Source organism: Mastigoproctus giganteus, chromosome 13 (assembly GCF_048544385.1).
Source record: "Mastigoproctus giganteus isolate SK-2022 chromosome 13, ASM4854438v1, whole genome shotgun sequence".
Lineage (NCBI taxonomy): Eukaryota > Metazoa > Arthropoda > Arachnida > Uropygi > Thelyphonidae > Mastigoproctus > Mastigoproctus giganteus.
This window is the reverse complement of record NC_143587.1, coordinates 100,207,666-100,230,321: the sequence shown is the minus strand read 5'-3', so window position 1 is coordinate 100,230,321 and position 22,656 is coordinate 100,207,666. Positions and strand designations below refer to the sequence as shown.

General features: G+C 39.2%; 1 protein-coding gene across 1 annotated transcript in view; it reads left to right on the top strand.

Moving 5' to 3' along the window:
- Nucleotides 1-22,656, top strand: part of LOC150076305 (transient receptor potential cation channel subfamily A member 1 homolog) — a 379,883-nt gene that overhangs the window by 233,517 nt on the left and 123,710 nt on the right. Inside the window, exon 13 of the mRNA XM_090387313.1 lies at nt 18,378-18,489. Within this exon, the coding sequence (XP_090243439.1) occupies nt 18,378-18,489 (112 nt within the window). The remainder of the gene's footprint in view (nt 1-18,377; nt 18,490-22,656) is intronic.

The following is a 22,656-nucleotide window of genomic DNA, read 5'->3' as shown; positions in this document are numbered from 1 at the left end:
CTGGATTTTGAACAGGTTAAGAGTAGACTTGTAGAACAGGGTAGAGTAGAACAGTAGTAGAGTAGAGTAGAGTAGACTTATAGAAGAGTAGAACAGGTTAAGAGTAAACTTGCTTCTTGCCCTAATGGTAGCCAAGCATTTTGGTCTCTTGTCAAAGCTATTGGCCGCAACTTTTGCCCATCTCTGCTCCAACCTCTGTGAAAACCAGATGGTTCTGTTGTCACTTCAGCCAAAGATAATGCTGACCTGCTAGCATCCCATTTTTCTTCCAACCCATGTATTAATGATCTTGGTAAAACAGTTGTCACCATTCTCAACATGCTCCATTCAATGCCTCCTCTGGTCTTCCATCAAAAGGATGTCAGAATGATTTTCACAAATCTTGGTGTTAAGAAAGCTCCAGGTCCTGATGGTATTTCTCCACTTGTTCTCAAAACCTGTGCTCCTGAACTTACTCCTGTTCTTTGCCATCTTTTTTCACTTTCTAATTCCACAGGTGTTTTTCCTTCTGCTTAGAAATTTGCTCATATCCAGCCAGTTCCTAAAAAGGGTGATAAATCCCTCCCGCCCAATTATCGTCCCATTGCAATTACTTCTACTCTTTCTAAAGTAATGGAGAAAACAATTAACGGCCAACTCTTAAACTAGCTAGAAACCTTCCAGCTGATCAACGATCGCCAGTATGGATTCCATCAGTGTCGATCCACTGGTGATATTCTGGCTTATGTTACCCATTTATGGACTGATTCAATGGAAAAGTTTGGTGAAACACAAGCAGTTGCAGTTGCTCTTGACATCTCAAAGGCTTTCAATTGTGTTTGGCATAAAGGTCTTCTAAACAAGCTTCCATCTTATGGTTTGCCAACTGTTTTTTGTAATTGGTTATTCAGTTTTCTCTCTGATCGCTCACTAAGGGTGATGGTAGATGTCTCTTTGTCTTCTAACTTCTCCACTAATGTTGGTGTCTCCCAATGTTCAGTTCTTTTCCCCACTCTTTTCCTCTTGTATATTAATGACCTTCTTCCATCGACTGGAAATCCTATCCATAGTTTTGCCGATGATTGCACATTGCATTCCACTTTCCATTTTGAGAAACCTTGCCCTGTTCAATCAGCTTCAATTTCTCAAAAATCTGCTACCAATTCCTTAAATGCCAATCTCCATGTAATTCTCCAGTGGGGCAAAGACAACATAGTTGATTTCAATCCTTCTAAAACTAAGTCTTGTCTTATATCTCGTGAAAAGGATTCTTCTGCTCCTATGCTTATCTTTGGTGACACTCCGATTTCTAGGCAAGATGATATATCTCTTTTGGAGATTACCATGACTTCTAATCTCTCTCTCTCTCTCTCTTGGCACAACCACATTACAAATATTGCTTCTTCTGCATCTAAAAACCTTTTTTTCTCTTTCGCTCTCGGCGTTACTTTTCTTCTGAAAAGCTGTTCACTCTGTACAAATCGCAAATCTGCCCTCCCATGGAATATTGTTCCCACAATTGGGGCAGTGCCCCCAAAACCTCTCTCTCAGGCTTCTTGATTCCACTCAGAAGAGGGCAGTTAGGTTAATTAATGATTCATCTATAACAGATGTCTCTCCACTCGCTGTCTCATAGTCATATTGTTTCTGCTGCATGCCTCTTCTACAGGTATTTCCATGGGCACTGTTCTTCTGAATTTGCTTCTATAATTCCTGCTCTCTCTTTCAATAAAGTCGAAACACATGCAGCCAACATCCATTTACTGTCCAACTTCAAACTCACAGAACCAACTTTTCATCTTCCTTGTTTATTCATTCAACTGCTGTTTTCTGGAACAACCTTTCTTCATACATATTTCCTGAAAATTACAGTCTACAGAAGTTCAAGTCCAATGTCAACAAATATCTTATTTTGTCTTCTCAACCTCCAACCGAAGCACGGTACTATGTACTGTAGGGGCGAAGGTAAAGAAAGCCTGCACGAGAAGCATGAGGAAGTTCGATGAAATTTACCGGTAAAAGTACTTTGCCATAACGGCATTTGTATTGTTGCTCGCTCGGTAAACAGACTTTAAACTTTGGTAAACTTAGAAATTGAATCCCATGGGAGATTGAAACTCTCCCGAAGTGGAGTGGGTAACTGACCTTTTTTCTTTAGAATCACTGGTGGACTAGTGGATAAGTTGTTTATTAAAAATAATAAGAAAAAAAAAAGGCAAAGGAAGCCCACACGAGAAGCACAGCAAACTTCAAAAAAGTTTACCAGTGAAACTACATTACGAACATTTTTTACGACACCAGAACTTCCATTACGACTCTGTCCGTGATTCAATTAGCGATTCCTGAAATGCTGATCTTCATGTAATTCTTCAGTGGGGCAACGATAACTTAGTTAAATTCATACATATCTCTATGAGGGATTATCCTGCCTTGTAATCTCTCTTGGCATAAGCACATCACAAATATTGCTTGCTTCCTTTGCATCTAAAAAAAAAAAAAAAAAACCCCTCGACGTGGGCACCTGTACGTGGTGAGGGGACCTCCCAGTGACGCTGCTGGACTTCCAGACTAGCATCACTGGGATCCAACGCCCACAGCCTAGGTTCCGAGCTTACATCAATGGAATCCGGCGTGTTTGCCGTGCACTGCGACCCGTGGAAATTCGGAAAGGAGGATCCTGGTGGTTGAGGGGCCCAGCTTCAATACACCACTTTGGCCCCTGCTTCGACAAGACGGGTGGTCCTGGAAGGCCCGGCTAGGATCAATCGGCTAGTAGGCTCGCCTGCAAGGGTCAACCGTGTCAATGCCACGCCCCTACCCTCATGGTCCGAGGGACAGGATTCAGGCTGGCGGCGGTGCGGGTATAGTGTCTGGGTAGCCCTGGCGTCCCACTCCCGAGCGCATTTATTGCATGCCGGGTAGTGGGCGTCCCTTTGGGCTCCGTGGTGGGTGGGGTGCCCGGGCACTGAACAACTTAATAAACTCCATGAATCCTGATAAACTAACTTCTTCAGGGGCCCCAACCCGGTCCCTATCTGAAACCATTGACAAAGATCCAAATAGCATTATTGCTAAAAAGAGGCAGCGAACCGAACTACCATCAGGGCCAGTCCCAAGGTTCCTAATTATGCATTCTACCAATGAGACACCAATTGGTAAAATGTCGCCCTTTTTTATACAAAAAGGGTTAGACAGGTTAGCAGGTTCACCCAAATCAGTTAAAAGGCTTCGTTCTGGAGACCTTTTAATTGAAACTAAAAATGACCAGCAATCGGAACATCTACTCCGAACAACATCAATCGGAGGAATCCCTATAACAGTGACACCACACAGAACACTCAATTCATCGAGAGGTGTCATTTCGGAGTGGGACCTTCTCGACGTAACCGAGGAGGAAATCTGCTCCGAATTAAAACCACAGGGAGTCATTGCCGTCAAGAGAATTACTGCGCGAAGGGATGGAAAAATTGTTAAAACCAGGAGCGTTATCCTGACTTTTAACTCTCCTAAACCTCCTGATGAGATTAAAGCTGGATACATCAACTGTTCAGTGCGTCCATACGTTCCGAACCCTTTACGGTGCTTTAAGTGCCAGAAGTATGGACATTCTCAAATGGCCTGCCGTGGAGTCCTTGCATGCGCTCGATGCGGTGCAAAGGACCACGAAACAACAGCATGTTCAGCCGCAAAACCCACCTGTATTAACTGTGAAGGCGAACACCCGGCCTACTCACGAGCATGCCAGAGGTGGAAAGAAGAAAAAGAAATTCAACGGCTGAAGGCAGAGCTAAATATATCATACCAGGAGGCAAGGAAATCTGTCAAACCTCTGAATATCAACAAACCTACCTACACCCAGAAGGTAGCAGGGAGATGTTCCGTCGGAACTCAGACGGACATGACCATTCCTCCAAAGGAGTCTTTCACTCCCATCGCGCGTTATCTCTTAAGTTCACAAAAACCTGCACAGAAGGACCAATCAGCTGCCACTCCTATATCGGTACCTCCTACTGCTCCACAAATTACAAAGGTAGTTATGAAAGATAAGAATAAGAAAGGGGAAGTCCCCCCTATAACCCGAGAAAAGATGGATGTCGAGCAGAAGGAGGTACCCGAAGAGTCAGTCTTGGAACTCTTTGCGGAGGAGGAAATGGACATGGGACAGCATCCTTTCTTCCCCAAAAAAGATAAATCCAAGACTGATAAAAGTAAGCCCTCAGCACCTCGGAAGCCGCCTGATGGACCCACCAAGCCAAAATAATGGCTAAATTCCTACAATGGAATTGTCGTGGATTCCGGCGAAATATTGATGACATCAAGGCCCTCCTGCAAAAGCACGAGACAGTTTGCTTTTGCTTGCAGGAAACATATCTAAAGGCAAATGATGATCCCACCATGCACAACATCACAGTTTTTCGAAAGGATAGAATTGCGGATGGCTCTGTACATGGGGGAGTGGCTATCCTTGTGGGTAACCAGACCCCAGTGCAGCCCTTGCTAATTACAACCAGCATAGAGGCTGTCGCAATTCGCCTTTCAGTGGGATTTTTATTAACTGTGTGCTCTATCTATTTGCCACCTGGGACTGACATCTCCCAGGCAGACCTTGATGATCTTCTAATGCAGCTGCCTCCCCCTTTCTTACTTCTCGGGGATTTTAACGGACATAACACCCTGTGGGGTAGTGCTAACATCAACGGAAGGGGACGAGTCATTGAGCGTATGCTCAATGACAATGACCTTTCCCCTCTAAATACTGGAAAAAACACCTTCTTCCACATGCCTACCCGTACTTTTTCTGCCATTGATCTCTCTATCTGCTCCCCTTCTCTACTCCCTTCACTCACTTGGGAAGTGGAGGAGAATCCATACGGAAGCGATCACTTCCCCGTGATAACCTTGTTACACAGTGGGAGACCATGTCTTCCCTTTAGGTTACCACGGTGGAAGATTGATCAGGCTGACTGGACTGCCTTCCAACATCAGGCAAATTTTGATCTTAGCACAGTCAGTCAAGAGTCTATCAATGATGCAGTTAAGTACATCACAGAAAATATTGTCCAAGCAGCTGCGAATGCTGTTCCAAAAACATCTGCCCGGTTTCCACCATTTCCTAAACCTTGGTGGAATTCACAATGCACAGCAGCAAAAAAGGCTCAAAACAAAGCGTGGGGGATATTCTGCCGATATCCCACCACGACCAACCTTATAACCTTTAAACGTGCACGAGCCAAAGCATGATATATCCGCCGTCAGAGTCAAAAGGAATCGTGGATCCGTTTTACATCATCTATTAACCAGTCTACCAACTCTAAGGTAGTCTGGGATAAAATCCGGAAAATGAAGGGAAAATATACATCCCACCCTTCTTCAATCCTAGATTATAATGGATGCGCTATTGCAGATCCAACTGCAATAGCCAATGCTCTTGGGGAAACATTCTCTAACATCTCTGAAACATCTTCGTATTCCCCAGAGTTCCTGGTCCTGAAATATAAAATCGAAAAAGAGGCACTTAACTTTAAATCTAAGAGCATTTATCCCTACAACGGGGATTTCACTATTCTGGAACTGAAAAGAGCCCTCGCTCTTTCCAAAGCAAGTGCCGTTGGACCAGATGGCATCCATTATGAAATGATTAAACATCTTTCACCAAAATCTATGGATTGTCTGCTCCTTCTGTATAACAGAATCGTTACTGAAGGGCAGTTTCCGGACTCCTGGTGAAAGGCAATTGTTCTTGCCTTTCCTAAGCCAGGAAAGGATCCAAAAGTCACCACCAATTATCGTCCTATTGCTCTGACTAGCTGTTTGTGCAAAATCCTGGAGAGAATGGTTAATTCTCGTTTAATTTGGTATCTCGAAACAAATGACCTTCTCTCCAACATCCAGTGCGGCTTCCGAAGGAGCCGGTCCACTTTGGACCATCTTATTAGATTGGAAGCATCCACCCGGGATGCTTTCCTAAAACGCGAACACTTGGTGTCGGTGTTCTTTGACATGGAGAAAGCGTATGACACAACTTGGAGATTTGGCATCTTAAAAGATCTGCATAGCCTTGGCCTTAGGGGGCAACTCCCCATTTTTATCAAAAACTTTTTAGCCAATCGATCTTTCCAAGTTCGTGTGGGATCCTCACTCTCTCGTTCCTTCAGCCAAGAGGAGGGAGTACCACAAGGATCAGTATTAAGTGTCACGCTTTTTGCCATCAAAGTCAATTCCATCACAGAACAACTTCCTCCAACTGTAAACTGTGCCCTCTATGTTGACGACTTTAGCATTTTTTGTCAGTCGTGCAACATGAGGGTTATTGAAAGACAACTGCAGAAAGCCATTGATAGTCTGAATTCCTGGGCACTTGCTAATGGCTTCAGGTTCTCGCCGGAGAAGACCGTTTGCGTACACTTTTGTCGGAAGCGTAATCTTCATCCTGAACCTGAATTAAGGCTCGGGCAAAATGCCATTCCAGTAGCAGCGAATACAAAATTCTTGGGACTCATATTCGATAAAAAAACTGACATTTTTGGATCATATACGTCAACTCCGCACAAAGTGCACAAGAGGCCTTAATATGCTCCGCTCGCTCTCCTCTTTATCTTGGGATGCAGATCGATGCACCCTGCTACGGCTTTACCGTGCACTTGTGCGATCCAAATTAGATTATGGGTCCCAAGTATATACTTCAGCCAGAGACAGTGCCCTTCGGTGGCTAGACCCTGTCCATCATCAGGCTCTACGTATCGCTACTGGAGCATTTCGAACATCTCCTGTCCAGAGCTTATACGTCGAAGCAAACGAACCACCGTTATCACTTCGACGTAAGCAGTTGTCTCTAAAGTACGCCTTAAAACTGAAATCCCTGCCAGACCATCCTACGTGGTCATTTGTTTTTGAGCCACGATGGGAAAATTTATACAATACTCGAAAGACTGCCAATCGTCCTTTGGTATTCGTTTCCAAGAGCTACTCAAAGAACTTAATATCAAGGTAGACAAGGTTGCCCAAATATCAAAGCAACCCTTTCCACCCTGGCATGCTCGTGTCCCGGCATGCGACATGTCGCTTAGAAACTGGGGAAAGTCAGACACTCCATCATGTGTCTACCTGCAGCTTCATTCAGCACACCGAACTGAATATTCTGACTTCGCGCCAGTCTACACAGACGGTTCGAAGTCAGAATCATATGTGGGATCTGCTGCTGTCTTTACAGACAGCACTATATCAGAGCAGATTCCCTCTGAATGTAGCATATTTACTGCAGAGCTGCACGCTGTAGAGTTAGCCTTGGATCATATTAGTAAATACCAATACCAACGGTTCATTTTATATTCTGACTCTCTTAGCATGTTACAGGCTTTAATATCTGTGAGATATAATCCTCATCCAGTTCTGTCTAGCATTCAGCAGAAGATTCACGTTCTCCATGAACGCGAATATGACATCCGCTTCTGCTGGATTCCCAGCCACATTGGGATTAGGGGAAATGATTTGGCTGACGCCGCAGCGAAATCAGCAATTCCCAATAATCACCGCTGCCTGTTAGTCCCCTATACAGACTACAGGCAAATAGTACATCAAAAGATACATTCCCAATGGCAGGACTTGTGGAATAGACAAACTGGAAATAAACTATATCGTATAAAGCCTGTAATTGGACCGTGGCAGTCTAGTCTGCGCGGGAATCGTAAGGAGGAAGTTGTTCTTGCCCGGACCCGCATAGGACACAGTCATTTGACACATTCATTTTTGCTGAGGGCTGATGACCCTCCTATGTGTGAGTCCTGTGGCACAATTTTAACCTTTAGACATATTTTAATAGATTGTCCAGATTTTAGCAATATCCGTTTTACCGCTTTTAATCATCTGACTGAGCCGTATACACTCAGTCAGATTTTATCTGACAATGACCATGTGTCTGCTGTTTTTACCTTTTTAAAGTCAATAAACATTTTTAATCTTATATAAAATTTACAATTTTCTTTTATACATATGTTATACATCTTGACATAGTGACCTAACTATGTAGGTCACTGAAAGTTTAAAAATTTTTTTTTATATACTACCTGGTCTTGGCGCATTATAGCCTCCGTAGCTAATGCGCCAATAAAAAACAAAACCAACCAACCAACCAATCTAAAAAACTGGGTTTTCTCTTTCGCTCTTGGTGATACTTTTCTTCTGTACAGTTACTCATTCTGTACAAATCTAAAATCTGCTCTGCCAGGTTCTAACATTTGGGGCAGAACTCTCATAAATGCTCTTAGGTTTCTAGATGCCATTCAAAAGAGGGCAGTTAGATTAATTAATTACCCATCTCTTACAAAGTCTCTCCACTCTCTGTCTCATAGACATTCTGTTTCTGCTGCATGCCTTTTCTATAGATATTTCCATGGGCACTGTTCTTCTGAATTGACTTCTATAATTCCCCATCTCTCTTCCAAACTAGTCTGAACTCATTCCACAACCATTTGGCATCCTTTTACTGTCCAACTTTTTTTCTTCTTCATGTATTCTTTCAACTTTCCTTTTCTGGAACAAATTCTCTTCACACATTTCCTGGAAATTATAATGTACAGAAACTCAGATATCTTTTGTTCATCCTCTCAACCTTCAACCCACACACAGTACTGAGTACTATAGGTTATAATACCTTTTGTGCTTGGGGTTTTCATAAAAAAAAAAAATAATAATAATTAAGTGGAAAGGAATTAAATTAAGTGTTAAAGGATATCCAGCATGAGAAAGACTTGGAGATCCTGCTCGAGAAAGACAAGAAGTTTGAAATGCAGTGTAAGATGGCAGCAAGAAGAGCGTGTGCCCTCCTTGCTGCTCTCAGTTTTATCTAGTTAAAAAGTTCTGTTTTATCAGAGCTTTTTAACAACACACATGGAATACTGTGAACTGCAAACATCACACTTGGAATACTGTATCCAGACCTGGAGGCTACACCTGAAGAAAGAATTCTGGAGAAGGGGCACAAAGGGGGTGACTAGATTGTTGAAGAGTGGCAAGTACTGTTTCTGTGTGTGTGGGGGGGGGGGGCTTAGAAGATGAAGTCTGCAGAGCTTAACTTTCCACTTTGGGGGTGGGTGGTGACTGAATTTGATTTGACTGAAGTATATGAGTCCCTCAGAGAGAGATTAGTAGCGTGAATGAGGGAAGAATATTCTAATCTGTCATTCAGACACTTTTTTCTGAATACACATATTCAGACATATATTTTAGACATAAATTTATCATAAATAAATTACCTAATTAACTGGAAGAGAATTTTATGAAGTGAAAAACACCAGGAAAGCCAGTGAGATTTGTTTCTTTTTTTTTGGACTAAAGATCTTGCAAAATGAAATGAATTTATGAAAGAATTATCTAATAGAGTGTAAACAGGTTGCTCAGTATATAAAGAAAGGATGGCAAAATTATACTTGGTAAAATGGAGAAGGAAAAATTTGGCCACAATGCCCCATCTCTTCAGGGAGAATTATAGGGCACAGCTACAAGGCATTCCAGTAGGTGAAGGAAGAATGTAGTGTTTCAATAACCTCTTTACCCTGAAATGTATAAGGTGGGTGACTGAAACCTCTATACTACAGCAACCAGTGAGCAAATACCTTCCTGAATAACAGAAATATAAAATTTAACTAAAAACTTGAAAATCTGAATGTAAATACCCATGGGCAGCACCTCTAGAACATACAGAATCGTATAAATTAACCAAAATAACATTACAATTCAGAAAGAAGGGACCGACAGTGAGAATTTTTGAATATAATGAAAAATAACAGATAAAAAGCAATAAGTATAGTAACCAGTCATGTTTGACAGGGTGTGGATTGATCATGTGGCCAACATAAAATATAGAACTAGAATAGTTCTATATTTTATATTTTATGTTTCAAGTACATTACTTGATTAATCTGTAAAATTAATCAAAATTAATTGTAAAATTAATCAAGGCACAGCTACTTATGCCTTGATTAATTCAATAGTTGTAAAACTGAAATTATACAAATATAATTTGTATAATTTTTCAACATTGACCTGTACTTGTTGAGAAAATCTGCAGATTTACTCAACAAGTAAGGTCAATGTTGAAAAAAAGTCGAGAGTTAGGGTTGAACGTGAAAGTGTCTGCAATTCTGCCCAGACACAATAGGAGGGAGTATATGATGAGAGCCTCGTCGATCAATTCAGCCCTGGAGAGATTGTGCAAGGCTCAAGGGGTAGAATTTTTTTCAGCCTGGTCTGTGCTTGTTGACAGAAGAGACTGCTTCTACAGGGATGGGTAAACTTAAATAGAAAGGGTGCAAGGATATTTGCTGATGCTATCAAGGCAGTGTTAGGTGGGTCAGAAAACTGCTAGCTTGGGGGGGGGGGGCACTGACTAATAGATATCTTTCTACTAACTTATATATCCATTATGGTCGTTGGGTTCTTTCTGCCAAAAAAAAAAAAAAAGAAAAGCAGTGTCCCTGGTCCATAAACCATATAAATATATTGTAATATTCCTTTCAACCTCTTATCAATACAATATCTACACACACATGCACACACACGGTGTTTCAAAAATGATGGTCAATAATTTAAAGGTGAAAAGTTCAAACTAAAATAAGCAAAAAAGTCCCAGTGAACATCGGGCCGCAAATGAACCGTTTTCGAGATAATGCACATTTTCTGTTAAGATTCACCACTGACTATGGCAGCACTAGTTTAGCAAAAAGCTGTGAATCCTTTGCTAAGGATGGTTTTATTAAACATAAGATAATACATTTTTAATTTTTGGTTTCAACACCACAGGATTTTACAGATGTTACAGGTTACAGGATGTTCTTACTAACACCTTTCCTCAACATCAGATGTTATGCTTCTGGGCCTACCTGCTTGTACTCCATATGCGAACCGCCCATGTTATCTAAGGTGCTAATGTACCCTGATGAATGTGTGCCTGTTGGGCTACGTTTGGCTGGGAAATGCTTCTTGGTACAAATGTGCAGCCTCGAGTGCACTGCTGTTGGCTTTACCATACATGAAGTTAATTTCCGCATACTCTTTGTTGCTGTAACCTCTTTCCATGTTGACTATCCTTTGACAAGTACTAGTATGCCTGCTACGTCTCAGAGCATTGAGAGAGAGGGGAAAGGGAGAGAATGAGCATAACCTAATCTAAAAAAACAAGTCTGTGGTGGATCCCAACTAGAAATGTGCAATATCCCAAAAACGATTCACTTAAGGACCCATGTTTACTAAGCTTTTTTTGCATATTGTAGTCTGTACAGTTCACCTTTAAATTATTAACCACCACTTTTGAAACACCCTGTGCGTGTGTGTGTGTGTGTGTGCGTGTGTGTGTGCGCACATAGACAAAAAGGTAAAAATCAGTATATTTGTGTATACAGTAGGGGAGTTGAGCTATAAGGGTAGTAACCATGGAAGAATGGGGAGAACCTGTAGGTAAGAAATCAATTTACCTGAAATAAATATAAAATGCAATTAATAATTGTAAGAACCAAAAGCTGTGGGTCCTAGGAATTTAACTACTTCCACAAAGGGTCGGCAGCAAAAATCGTAGGAGCCACAACAATAGTCCAGGTCTCTATTTCTGTTAAGATGTACACGTAAACTGTATATGTATACATCACAGCCGACCCGACAGAGACCAGAAGGAAGAATAAAATAATAAATAAACTATAAAATAAAAATAATGATAAATAAAAACCTGTGGAAAGAAAAGTAGTTAAAAGTCCTAGAACCCATAGCTTTTGGTTCTTACAATTATTAATTGCATTTTATATTTATTTCAGGTAAATTGATTTTTTACTTACAGATTCTCCCTATTCTTCCATGATTACTACACCTAATAGCTCAACTCCCCTACCATATACACAGATATACTGATTTTTACCTTTTTGTCTATTATTCATTATGGTTGCCGGTCCTTTCTGCGTCTACTGTAGTTCCCGGATAACCTGGTCTAATATACATTTTATAAATTTTGCACAAACTTTTATAGCCCATTCCTGCTTGATAAGACTTTCCTAATTTCCTTGCATCTTTATCTTTTTATGTATCTCGCAAGCTTTGTCATGACATTGCTAACTCTGCCTTGAATAGCCTGACACCTGCATCTTACTAAGTTTATCCATCTTTTTTCAGTTTCTGGTAACCATGGACCAATTTTTGTAATGTCTACCTTTGATAGCTATTGTATTACTTCACATACAGCTTTCCTCTTAGCAATGTTATTATACAGTTTTACTTTTGGCAATGTTTTTTTTTTTTTTTTTAATTTGGATTTTATATTTTTATATGTTTTTGGACGCGTCTGTGTCTTGACACTTTTTATGAACCACCACCTTAGTAATGACATACTACATGGGCAGAATAGGATAAATTTGACCCCGGGGAGGCCCATTTCTGTACAGCCCCTTGATACTTTGATTTGTATTTTATTGGCGCATTAGCAACTAAGGCTATAATGCGCCAAATCCAGGTCATATATAAAAAGTTAAACATTCAGTGACCTAATTAGTTCGGCCACCATGTCAAGATATAACAGAGATATAAAAGGTATAAAAATAAAAAATATATCAACAAAGAAATAACAATAAAAGGTAAATTTTAAATACGAGTGAAAAGGTTTACTGATTTTAAATAGCTAAAAACAGCAGACACATTGTCATTGTCGGATGAAATCTGACTAAGTGTATAAGACTCAGCCAGATAACTAAAAGCAGTAAAATAAAAATCACATTCATGTCTAAAACATGGACACTCTGTTAAAATGTGACGTATACTTAAATAGGTTATTGTTATTTGGTTTTTAGGAGCATTAGCAACTAAGACCATATTGCTCCGGGAATATGCGGTGGTCATTCCCTGACCTTTCGCCATCCTCCGCATTTGGTGGCGATAGGCTCGAACCCTGGTCTAATCGAGAAGCGTGTGCTACGCACTGCTGCTCCTTCCCACCTGGCTACGGAGGCGCCTGCTTAAATAGGTATCACAGTTCTCACACATAGGACAGTCATCTGCCCTCAGCAGAAATGCATGTGTAAGATGACTGTGTCCTATGCGGAGGCGAGCTAAAACAACTTCCTCTCTGCGATTCCTGCGCAGGCCCCTTGATACACTCTCCTTACTTGCAACATACACCTTTTACACACACCACTCAGAACAATTTTGCATCTAATGCTCCCAACCAGAATTGTATAGAGGTTACTGCCTGATTTTATATCATCACCACATTAATCTAAAATTCAGGAAATGCTCTAACAAACTTTGCCTTACATATCCATATATGCACCCACAACACACTGCTAATAATGATGAGGAACCCATTTTTTGCAAAAGCAGTAATGTGATTTATCTTGTAACTTGTCAAACCTGCAACATGAAATACGTAGGACAAACCAATAATGGCTACACCTTAGGCTAAACCTACACAGATCAGACATCAAAATAATCGCACTGTCAATAACGCCGAACAAGAAGTTGAATACAATCATTTCCAGTCACACTGTTTTTCCTATATTTATATTTCTATCCTAGCTCAAGTACATGGTCCAATTGCCTGTAATCAACAAGAAGAAATATTCATGTTAAAGCTTAAATCGTTCTATCCATATGGGCTTAATTTGTTGTTAACAACAAATTCAATTAAATTAATTAAATTAATTCAATTCAAAATATTGAATTAATTAATTCAATTAAAAAAGTAACCAAAGGTCTTTCTGCTTCAAAACTCTATAAGAAACACAAATCTGATAGTATTACCACATACAAATATAAGCTTGGTACATTTCATCATACCTTTACTGAATGGGATACCAGTCAGTTCAATGTAAAAAATATTCACGATCTACTATTTAGTACAAAGCACAGCATACTAAAGGCACTTTACCAAATTCATTTGCTCTTTCAATTTTAAATAAAAACACCTACATGACTTATTACAGATATATGCAAATTTAGATTAAAATCAAACTTCAAACTTACTAATGTTAATAATACCACTATCATTTTTAAATTCAATTCCTGCTTGGACAACTTCAATATTAATGACTGTATTAATACCTCAAATAATCTACTTCCAGATGGCTGCCATAACTTGAATATTATATTGAGATTTAGATACAATAAACCTATTGGACTCAGAATCTGTAATTATAAGCAACTAGCTACTAACATGGACAAATTTAATTCCAATTTAGCCTCCAATATCTGTATTTGTCAACAGGCTAATTTCCAACCTTTTATTGACCAACACCACGGCCATATTATAACATTAGCATTAGCATTAGTAGAAGCATTTGATGCAAGAAAGCAAGCTTATGCAGCATCAGCCAAAAAAAAAAAAAAAAAAGTAACATAAATAAATAAAAATAACCACTTCCACTTCACCCCTCTGTTCGTTCGAAATACCTGTCCAGCTGAGCCTTAAACTTATTTAGGCTATCAACTTCCACGACAAGGGATGGAAGTCTGTTCCACCCACCAACCACCCGCTGGCTAAAGGCAAATTTCCGCACATCTATCCTACATCTGTCTTTCCTCAATTTGAATTTATGCCCTCTCAGGTGATTTTTCTGAGCTAGAGGAAGAATCCCATCAGCATTGAGCATGCTCAAACCATTCAAGGCTTTGTACACCTCTATCAGATCACCCCGCTGGTGCCTAGTTTCCAGACACTGTAATTTGCAAAACTTAAGCCTTTCTTCGTAAGAGAACCCCTTTGTCCCATTCACCAATCTAGTTGCCCTTCTCTGTACTCGTTCCAGCAGCTCTACATCCTTCCTGAAATGAGGCCTCCAGGCCTGTATACAGTACTCTAGGTGTGGCCTGACCATTGCCTTATACAAGGGAATAATCACCTCCTTATCCCTGCTAGAAAAATTCCTATATATCATTGACAATACACCATGAGCTACTCTTGCAGCTCGTCTGCACTGCTCAGAGAACTTCATATCTGCCTGCACCACCACCCCCAGGTCCCTTTCATTCTCTACCACTGTCAGGCAATTTAGAAATCATCCACAATAAAGAACTCAGAAACATCATGGCTTATGGCTTCAAATACAGGACATATCATACGATAAATTTCAAACAATTCAAAAAACAGTTATACCAAGATCTGCTCAACTTCTGTTTCAAGCTCTCCTACCTTCAACACCATTCCCATTGAAGCCTTCCAATTATGGATTAATTCCATATTAAAGACTATGCTAGAACATTGCAAATAATTTTTTCCACCTTCAGGAATCAAATTCAATCCTTTCATTTCAAAACAGCAATTGGCTAACCTACAGAAACACCTCATTATCACCCTTGTTGATAAAGCTGCCTGCAATTACGCCATTATCTGCAAAACCTTTTATTTCCATACATTAAATGCAGAATTAAATTCCAGTACCACCTACAAGTTCATCACCAACAATAGCAGCATCATTACCAAAAAGTTGATTGCTTTCAGCAAGAAACTCAATATCAGCTTTAGCAATTACAAATTTCCCTATATTTATTTTTTTCCCAAGTTCCATAAAAACCCCATAGGCTTCAGAGGTTCATCACTTCCTGCAAATACAGTTATGCCCATAAACCCGGGAAAACACTGGAATGGTTATTAAAACCTATTATGGACATCCTTCCCGATAGCAGAATTATTAATGACAATCTGCCGGTCTTAAAGGCTCTAAAAACTAATAACATCACACATGTGCAAACATTTGACTTCAACAGCCTATTCACCAGTATAAACCAAGCTAACTTAAAATCCATGCTAAATATAATTTACAACAACTACTTAGTTATTATAGGTTGTAAGTCTTTTGGAATAACCTAGTTAATCTCTGTTTCCAACAATTACATTTTTGATAGTAAATCTATCTACTTACAAACCATGTGTACAACCATGGGTAGCCTTGCTAGCTGCATCTTAGCTAACCTATACTGGGCCGAGACAGCCCTACCCTCAGGCATACAACTTTAAAGACACATTGATGACTTGATCATTTTCAACTACCCAACTTTTAAACAGGGCTTTGCTGGTTTTTACCCAGCAGAACTAACACTGGATAAAACAAATAATAATGACTTTTCAGCTAACTACCTAGACATAAAAATCGACAGCCCCATACTACTATCAACATATACAACAAAAGAGAAGCTTTTAGCTTCAAAGTAGCCAGTCTTACCCATTGGCACTCTAACATTTCTAAAAAATGTTCATGCAAACATAATTCTTTCCCAATGTATAAGAATTGCTACAATATGCAATAGCATCAGCCTATTTTCAGACAACATTAAAATACTCTACAATAAATTACTACATATTAAATTCCTGGCTGCTTTCCTCTGCCATCATTTCACAAAAGCATTTAACATTATTAAATTTAAAAATATTACAAACTACAACCCAGTTCTAAACATCATGTCAGTAGACTAACCTCCTTTACATTCTGGCTTGTACATATTGTATAGTTTCATACCCCCTAGACTCTGTCGTGTCCCACAGTGTGGAAAGCTTGTGCCCACGGATTGTCTATTGACGGGGTATCATGTTTCTTGTCTTGTCATCGTTTTTGTGTATTCTTATATTTTATCTCATTCTTTATCTTATTTTGATTTCTTTTACATTACCACTATTGACTTAAAGGCCTCCATAGCCGAGTGGTCAGGAGTGGGAGTGCAGTGGCATGTGCTCTTTGAGTAGACCGGGGTTCAAGCCCCTGACTGCTAAATATGGTCGATCTGCCAACCCGCACTGGACCAGCGTGGCAGATTATGGTCCATTTCCCTCAGCATGAATTGTTGAGGAGGCTTCCATCCTGCAGTGGGTTGATAATGGCTGCAATTTACTTTTTTTTTTTTTATTGACAAACACGAGGCAATTGTCCAGCCATCCATCCAGGGGCCACCTGTGATACGGGCTTGCAACCCCGGACTGCCCAAGCACTACTTCATTCACCTCCATTTCAATTACTTTCAGCCATTCTTTTTAGTACATTTTATTTCTCGTGAGCAATTAGGCTGGCCGAAAGCAACATCGAGATGCTATCTCTCTACTATCGATACTTGTCTCTTCTGTTACAAAGTTTAGTGTCTTTTCCACACTACTTTGTTAGTTTTTGTTTCTCCCTCTGCTGGCTTTTTGTAATAGACGTTTTTAATTGCTCACTTCCCAGTCACACGGAGTACAGTGCCGGATTATGATTTTACACTTCCCTTTCGCTACACGAGGCTACTTCAACTGACATTCAATGTCCAGGTTTCCGCTCCTTACAATAGAAGACTTTGTACAATCGTTTGAACTATAAGTTTCTTTGTTTTATTTAGGATATTTTTGCTCCACAGAACAGAGTTTAACATGCCGATAGCCTTTCTGCCGTCTGTAATTCTCTTATTGATCTCTGCTTGGGATGATCCATCACTTTGTAAGATTGATCCTAAATATTTGAATTTATCGACTTGTTTGATTTTAAAACCTGCAATATTTGTATATATATATACACACACACACACACACACCCCAAGTGAACACTTAGCTCTCCTTCATTCACCATTGACAATAACATCTTCCAGTCCATACAGACAGTAAGTTCTGTTGTTTTTGCCCTATTTCTTAGATATTTTTGAGTTTAAATTTTATACTTTTCTTTCCACAGGTTTTTATTTATCATTATTTTTATTTTATAGTTTATTTATTATTTTATTCTTCCTTCTGATCTCTGTCGGGTTGGCTGTGATGTATACATCTACCTTTTACTTGTAAATCATAACAGAAACAGAGACCTGGACTATTGTTGTGGCTCCTACGATTTTCGCTGCTGACTTTTTGAAGTAGTTAAAGTCCTAAGACCCACAGCTTTTGGTTCTTACAATTATTAATTGCATTTTATATTTATTTCAGGTAAATTGATTTTTTACTTACAGGTTCTCCCTATTATTCCATCGTTACTACACCTTATAGTTCAACTCCCCTACCATATACACAAATACTGATTTTTACCTTTTTGTCTATTATTCATTACGGTTGCCAGTCCTTTCTGCGTCTACCATAGTTCCCAGATCCATAACCCGGTCTAATTTATAAATTTTGCATAAACTCTTATAGCCCATTCCTGTTTCCTTGCATTTTTATCTTTATATATATATATATATATAATATTATTGCTTTTATGTATATATATTTTATTAGCTTTGAATAGTACCTTTAAATTTGCTTGCTCGTATTGTTTCAGTTATTATATAGTATTTTAGCCAGTGTCTTCACAATGTTTTATTGGAAATTATTTTACTTAGCACTTAGGGCTGTTTTTGTTTTGTAGCTTGCGTATACATACACATGCTTATTTGCCTATGTACTGTTTGTTGCTTATTTATTTATCTCTTCATTGGAAAAGGAATTGTTACCAGTGGACTGCTTTAGACTGTGCAGCACTCCAAGGGTGGCACAAGACTGCAGAAGTTCTCCTCAAGGCTGGCTCTCCTATTGATCCACTGGATAAAAAACAAGTTAGTTTTAATGATTTTCATCTTTATTACAATGTAATACACACATCCACAGTGGCATCCACATAAATTGCATCATCATCATCATCTTAAAGTTTAATTTTTCCTCAATAACTCCCTCTGTAGATAAAATTAAATCATTTCAAGACACTATTATATCGTCATTCTGTAATGATAGTATTGCAGCCTCTTATAAAAGCATCTCTACCTGCTGTCTTCACTTCTTATTGAGCAGAAGTATGGCATACACTCATTTTAGGAAGGATGTAGATTTGCTTGAACATGTACAGAGAAGGGCAACAAGATTGGTGAGGGGAATGAAGGGATCCTCTTACCAAGAGAGGCTTAAGTTCTGAAAATTACATTGACTGGAGACTAGGCACCTGTGCGGTGATCTGATTGACGTGTATAAGGCCATGAATGGGTTGAGCACGTTGAATTCTGATGGGATTCTTCCACTTGTTCAGATTACGAACCTAAGTGGGCATAAATTCAAATTAAGGAAAGACAGATGTAGAATAAATGTGCAGAAATTTTCCTTTAGCCAGCGGGTGGTTAATTGCTGGAGCAAACTTCCATCTGTCGTGGAAGTTGATAGGTTAAATAAATTTGAGGAGGAACTGGATAAACATTTAGAGGGAATGGTTGTGTGAATTTTTTTTTTTTTTTTTTTTGGCTGATGCTGCATAACATCATACACTTGCTTTCTTGCATCACATGCTACCACTACTAATTAGCTAAAAGGAAGAAAAGTAATTATTGCTCTTGAAGGAAGGGCTTTCTAGTCAACATATAGCAGCAAAAAAAGTTGGCTGTAACCAGTCTACTATGTCAAGGTTACTTAAAAAGAAATCTGAGACTAGAGATGCCAAAAGAAAATCTGGAATTGGACTGAAACAGAAAAGTACTGCAGCACAGAAGGGGTTTTTAAAACACATATGCCTCCATGATCATCAAGCAGATTCCACAGATTGTGTTGCCATTATTGCGTGGATTTTCCATGATCTGGAAGGTACATACTGGCATAAATGCAAGTGATAGAACTGTCTGAAAAGACTTGTGATCAGTGGTCTGAGAGCATATTGACCTCATAAGAAGCCCTTATTTACAAAATCCACTAGGAAAAACAGCCCAACCTGGGCTAAAGAACATGCTAACTGGACAATTGAGCAATAGGAATCTGTAATAATCTCTGATGAATCTAAATTTAACATCCAGGATTGTATGGTAAATTCTACATTTGGTATTGATCTAACAAAGCTTATTACCCTGGCTGTATTTAATCAGAAGTACAATTTCCAATATCATGTGGCGCTGCATAACAAGCAAAGGAGTAGGCAGAATACATTTTGTAAATGGTACTGTTCATGATAACTACTACACAAGATTTTCAAGGAGACTCTTCTGCCCACCATCAGAAACCTCTTTCAAGGAACAGAAAATTGTGTTTTCCACCATGACTCTGTACATTGCATAACCATTTAATACAATTTCTTGTATGCTAATTTAAACTTGTTTCAAACATTTCTTATTTTTGACTCTTGCAGGGTGCCACAGGGTTCTCTTCTTTACCCCCTACCACTCATCATATATTTCAATGATCTTGCAACAGCACTCCAAACTTTCACTGCCAAATGGCAAATGTTTGCTGATGACCTTACAGTCTACAAGGTTATCAATTCAATCACCAGTGCACATATTGCACAGTCTTGTCTCAAATTCATCTTGTATTGGCTCCGTTTAAACAATGTCTTTAAATACAAGTAAGTGCAAGCAACGTTGATTTTTCCCAGCCATCGGCTTACACATTTAATACTGTAGTATTATCACGTTGATCAGGAAGAGATCAGTGGTGTTGATTACTTCAGAAATTTTGGTGTTACCATAGATCGTGATCTCCATCCATTAACTCATTTAAATAACATTGTTTTGAAAGGTTGTTGTTGTTATTTGGTTTTTAGGAGCATTAGCAACTAAGGCCATATTGCTCCGGGAATATGCGGTGGTCATTCCCTGACCTTTCCACATCCTTCGTATTTGGTGGTGACGGGCTCGAACCCCGGTCTAATCAAGAAGCGTGTGCGACGCACTGCCGCTCCTTCCCACCTGGCTACGGAGGCGCCTTGTTTTGAAAGGTTTTTGGCTTCTTAGTCTCATTAACACACTACCTAAGCTATCAATAGTGAGGCTTCTACTGGCTTTAAAGTGACCCTTTAAAAGCAACTAATTTTGCCTGTCATTGACTGTTGTGCCATTATTTGGTCTCCAGCCAAGAAGTACCTTTCAGATATACTCAATCATATTCAAATGAGATTTGTTTCAAGAAATACAGAGTTCCATGGTAAAGATTATAACTTTCTATGCAACAAGTTTCATTTAATTCCTCTTAATTTACAATGTAATCTTCAGTCTTGCTGTTTCATTTATAATTTACCTCAATTTTATTGACTCTCCTACGCTTCTGTTATTCCTTGGTATGTTCCTCCACCAAATTCCCATCATCAGTACACATTCTCCTTGAATCTTCTTAGAACAATTAATTTATCTATCATTCCAGTATTTTGCTTAATGAAGCTAATTAATCTTCACTGGGTTGTTTTTTTTTTTTTTTTTTTTTTTCCGAAATTCATTCAGGAAGCTGACTCCTGATGTGCTAAATTAGCACAGGGTAGCAGATATTGGTAGGTCATGTGTTATTGAATTCATTATTATATTAAAGAGAGAATGGCACTTAGTACTAACCCTTGTAGTACTCCTTCCTGGATAAATTTTGAAGATAATTGGTTGTAAACTCTAACTTGAATTGCCTCCATACTTCCCTTTTTTTGCTGGTCTGTCTAATTCATTTTGCCTTTGCCTGTTTAAAGCAGAGGAGGTTTTCTGTTGTTCGGAACTTTCTGAAGATGTTTCATGTTCTCTTTTTTAGCAGCACTACATTCATCATCATTCCACCACACTTTAGAGTGGGCTGATATTTTTGTGGATTGTTTTGCAATTTCTTTGTCCGCTTCCTGCAGTAATATATATATATATATATATATATATATATATTACTGCCAAGTTTATGGGTGTTTGTTGGATCTGTGTTTCTTCTAACATAGCTAGCTGCTTGTACGCATACCTTTTGGCTTTCGAAAAGTTCCATTTTGCAATTCAGTAGGAAAGGTGGGGGAACACTTGTTTCAATGCCACATATCACAGAGTAGTGATCACTGCCCAGCAGATTGCTGTGAATAGTCCATCCAAATAGAGGATATATGTTTGCTGAGCATAAAGAGACATCGATAGCTGAGGTAGACCCTGTAGGAAAATGCATATAAGTGTGCACTCATTTATTGAGAGTTAACAGATTATGTTGATCAAGTAAATTTTTGATGGTTTGTCCACACTTATCCAGGTTATGGTTTTCCATAGTGGATGGCAACTGTTGAGGTCTCCAAGAATATAGTACGGTTTGGGAAGCTGTATCACTAATTCTTTTAAGTTGGCATAGCTTATATTTTGGTAAAATGATCATATTGTGAAAGGAAATCTAGGATGTCAGCCAAATTACTACAATAGCCTCTACAGAACTACTGTAAGCATTATTTGGTTTACTAGGACCCTCTATTTGTTTTTGAGATACAGAAGCGTTGCATTGCTCTAGCTTACCTTACCCCTGCTTTGGGAAATAAGGTTTCCCTGTATTCATCTCTTCATCAGTGAATAGTTCTAAAAGCTGTTCATCTTGGTTTGAGTCAGGAGTGGTAGATACTGTAGTATTCTGCTGTTGAATGGCATCTGGCTGTACTGTGATTGGCATATTTATAGCTTTGCTTTTTGTTTGGTTTGTTGGTACTGTTGACAATACTGACATTGCCCATTCAGCTAGTAATTTGCTTGGTGGTATAGCTGCCTCCATTTGGGTAGCAGTTGATATTGTTTATTGATTATTTGGGCATAAGTTGGCTTGTTAGTATTCGGAACTGGTAAAGATTTTTTAGCCTCTTGATAGGTTACATTATGTTCGGTCTTGTACCTCTGTATCATTTTTTTACATTTCCAAAGGGGACACTCCTTCGAATACGCTGGATGAGCTTCTTTACAGTTCAGACAGTTTGGTGTTGCGGCTGTGCAGTCTGTACTAGTGTGCATAGTGAAGCCACATTTGACACAGAGAGCTGCTCGTCT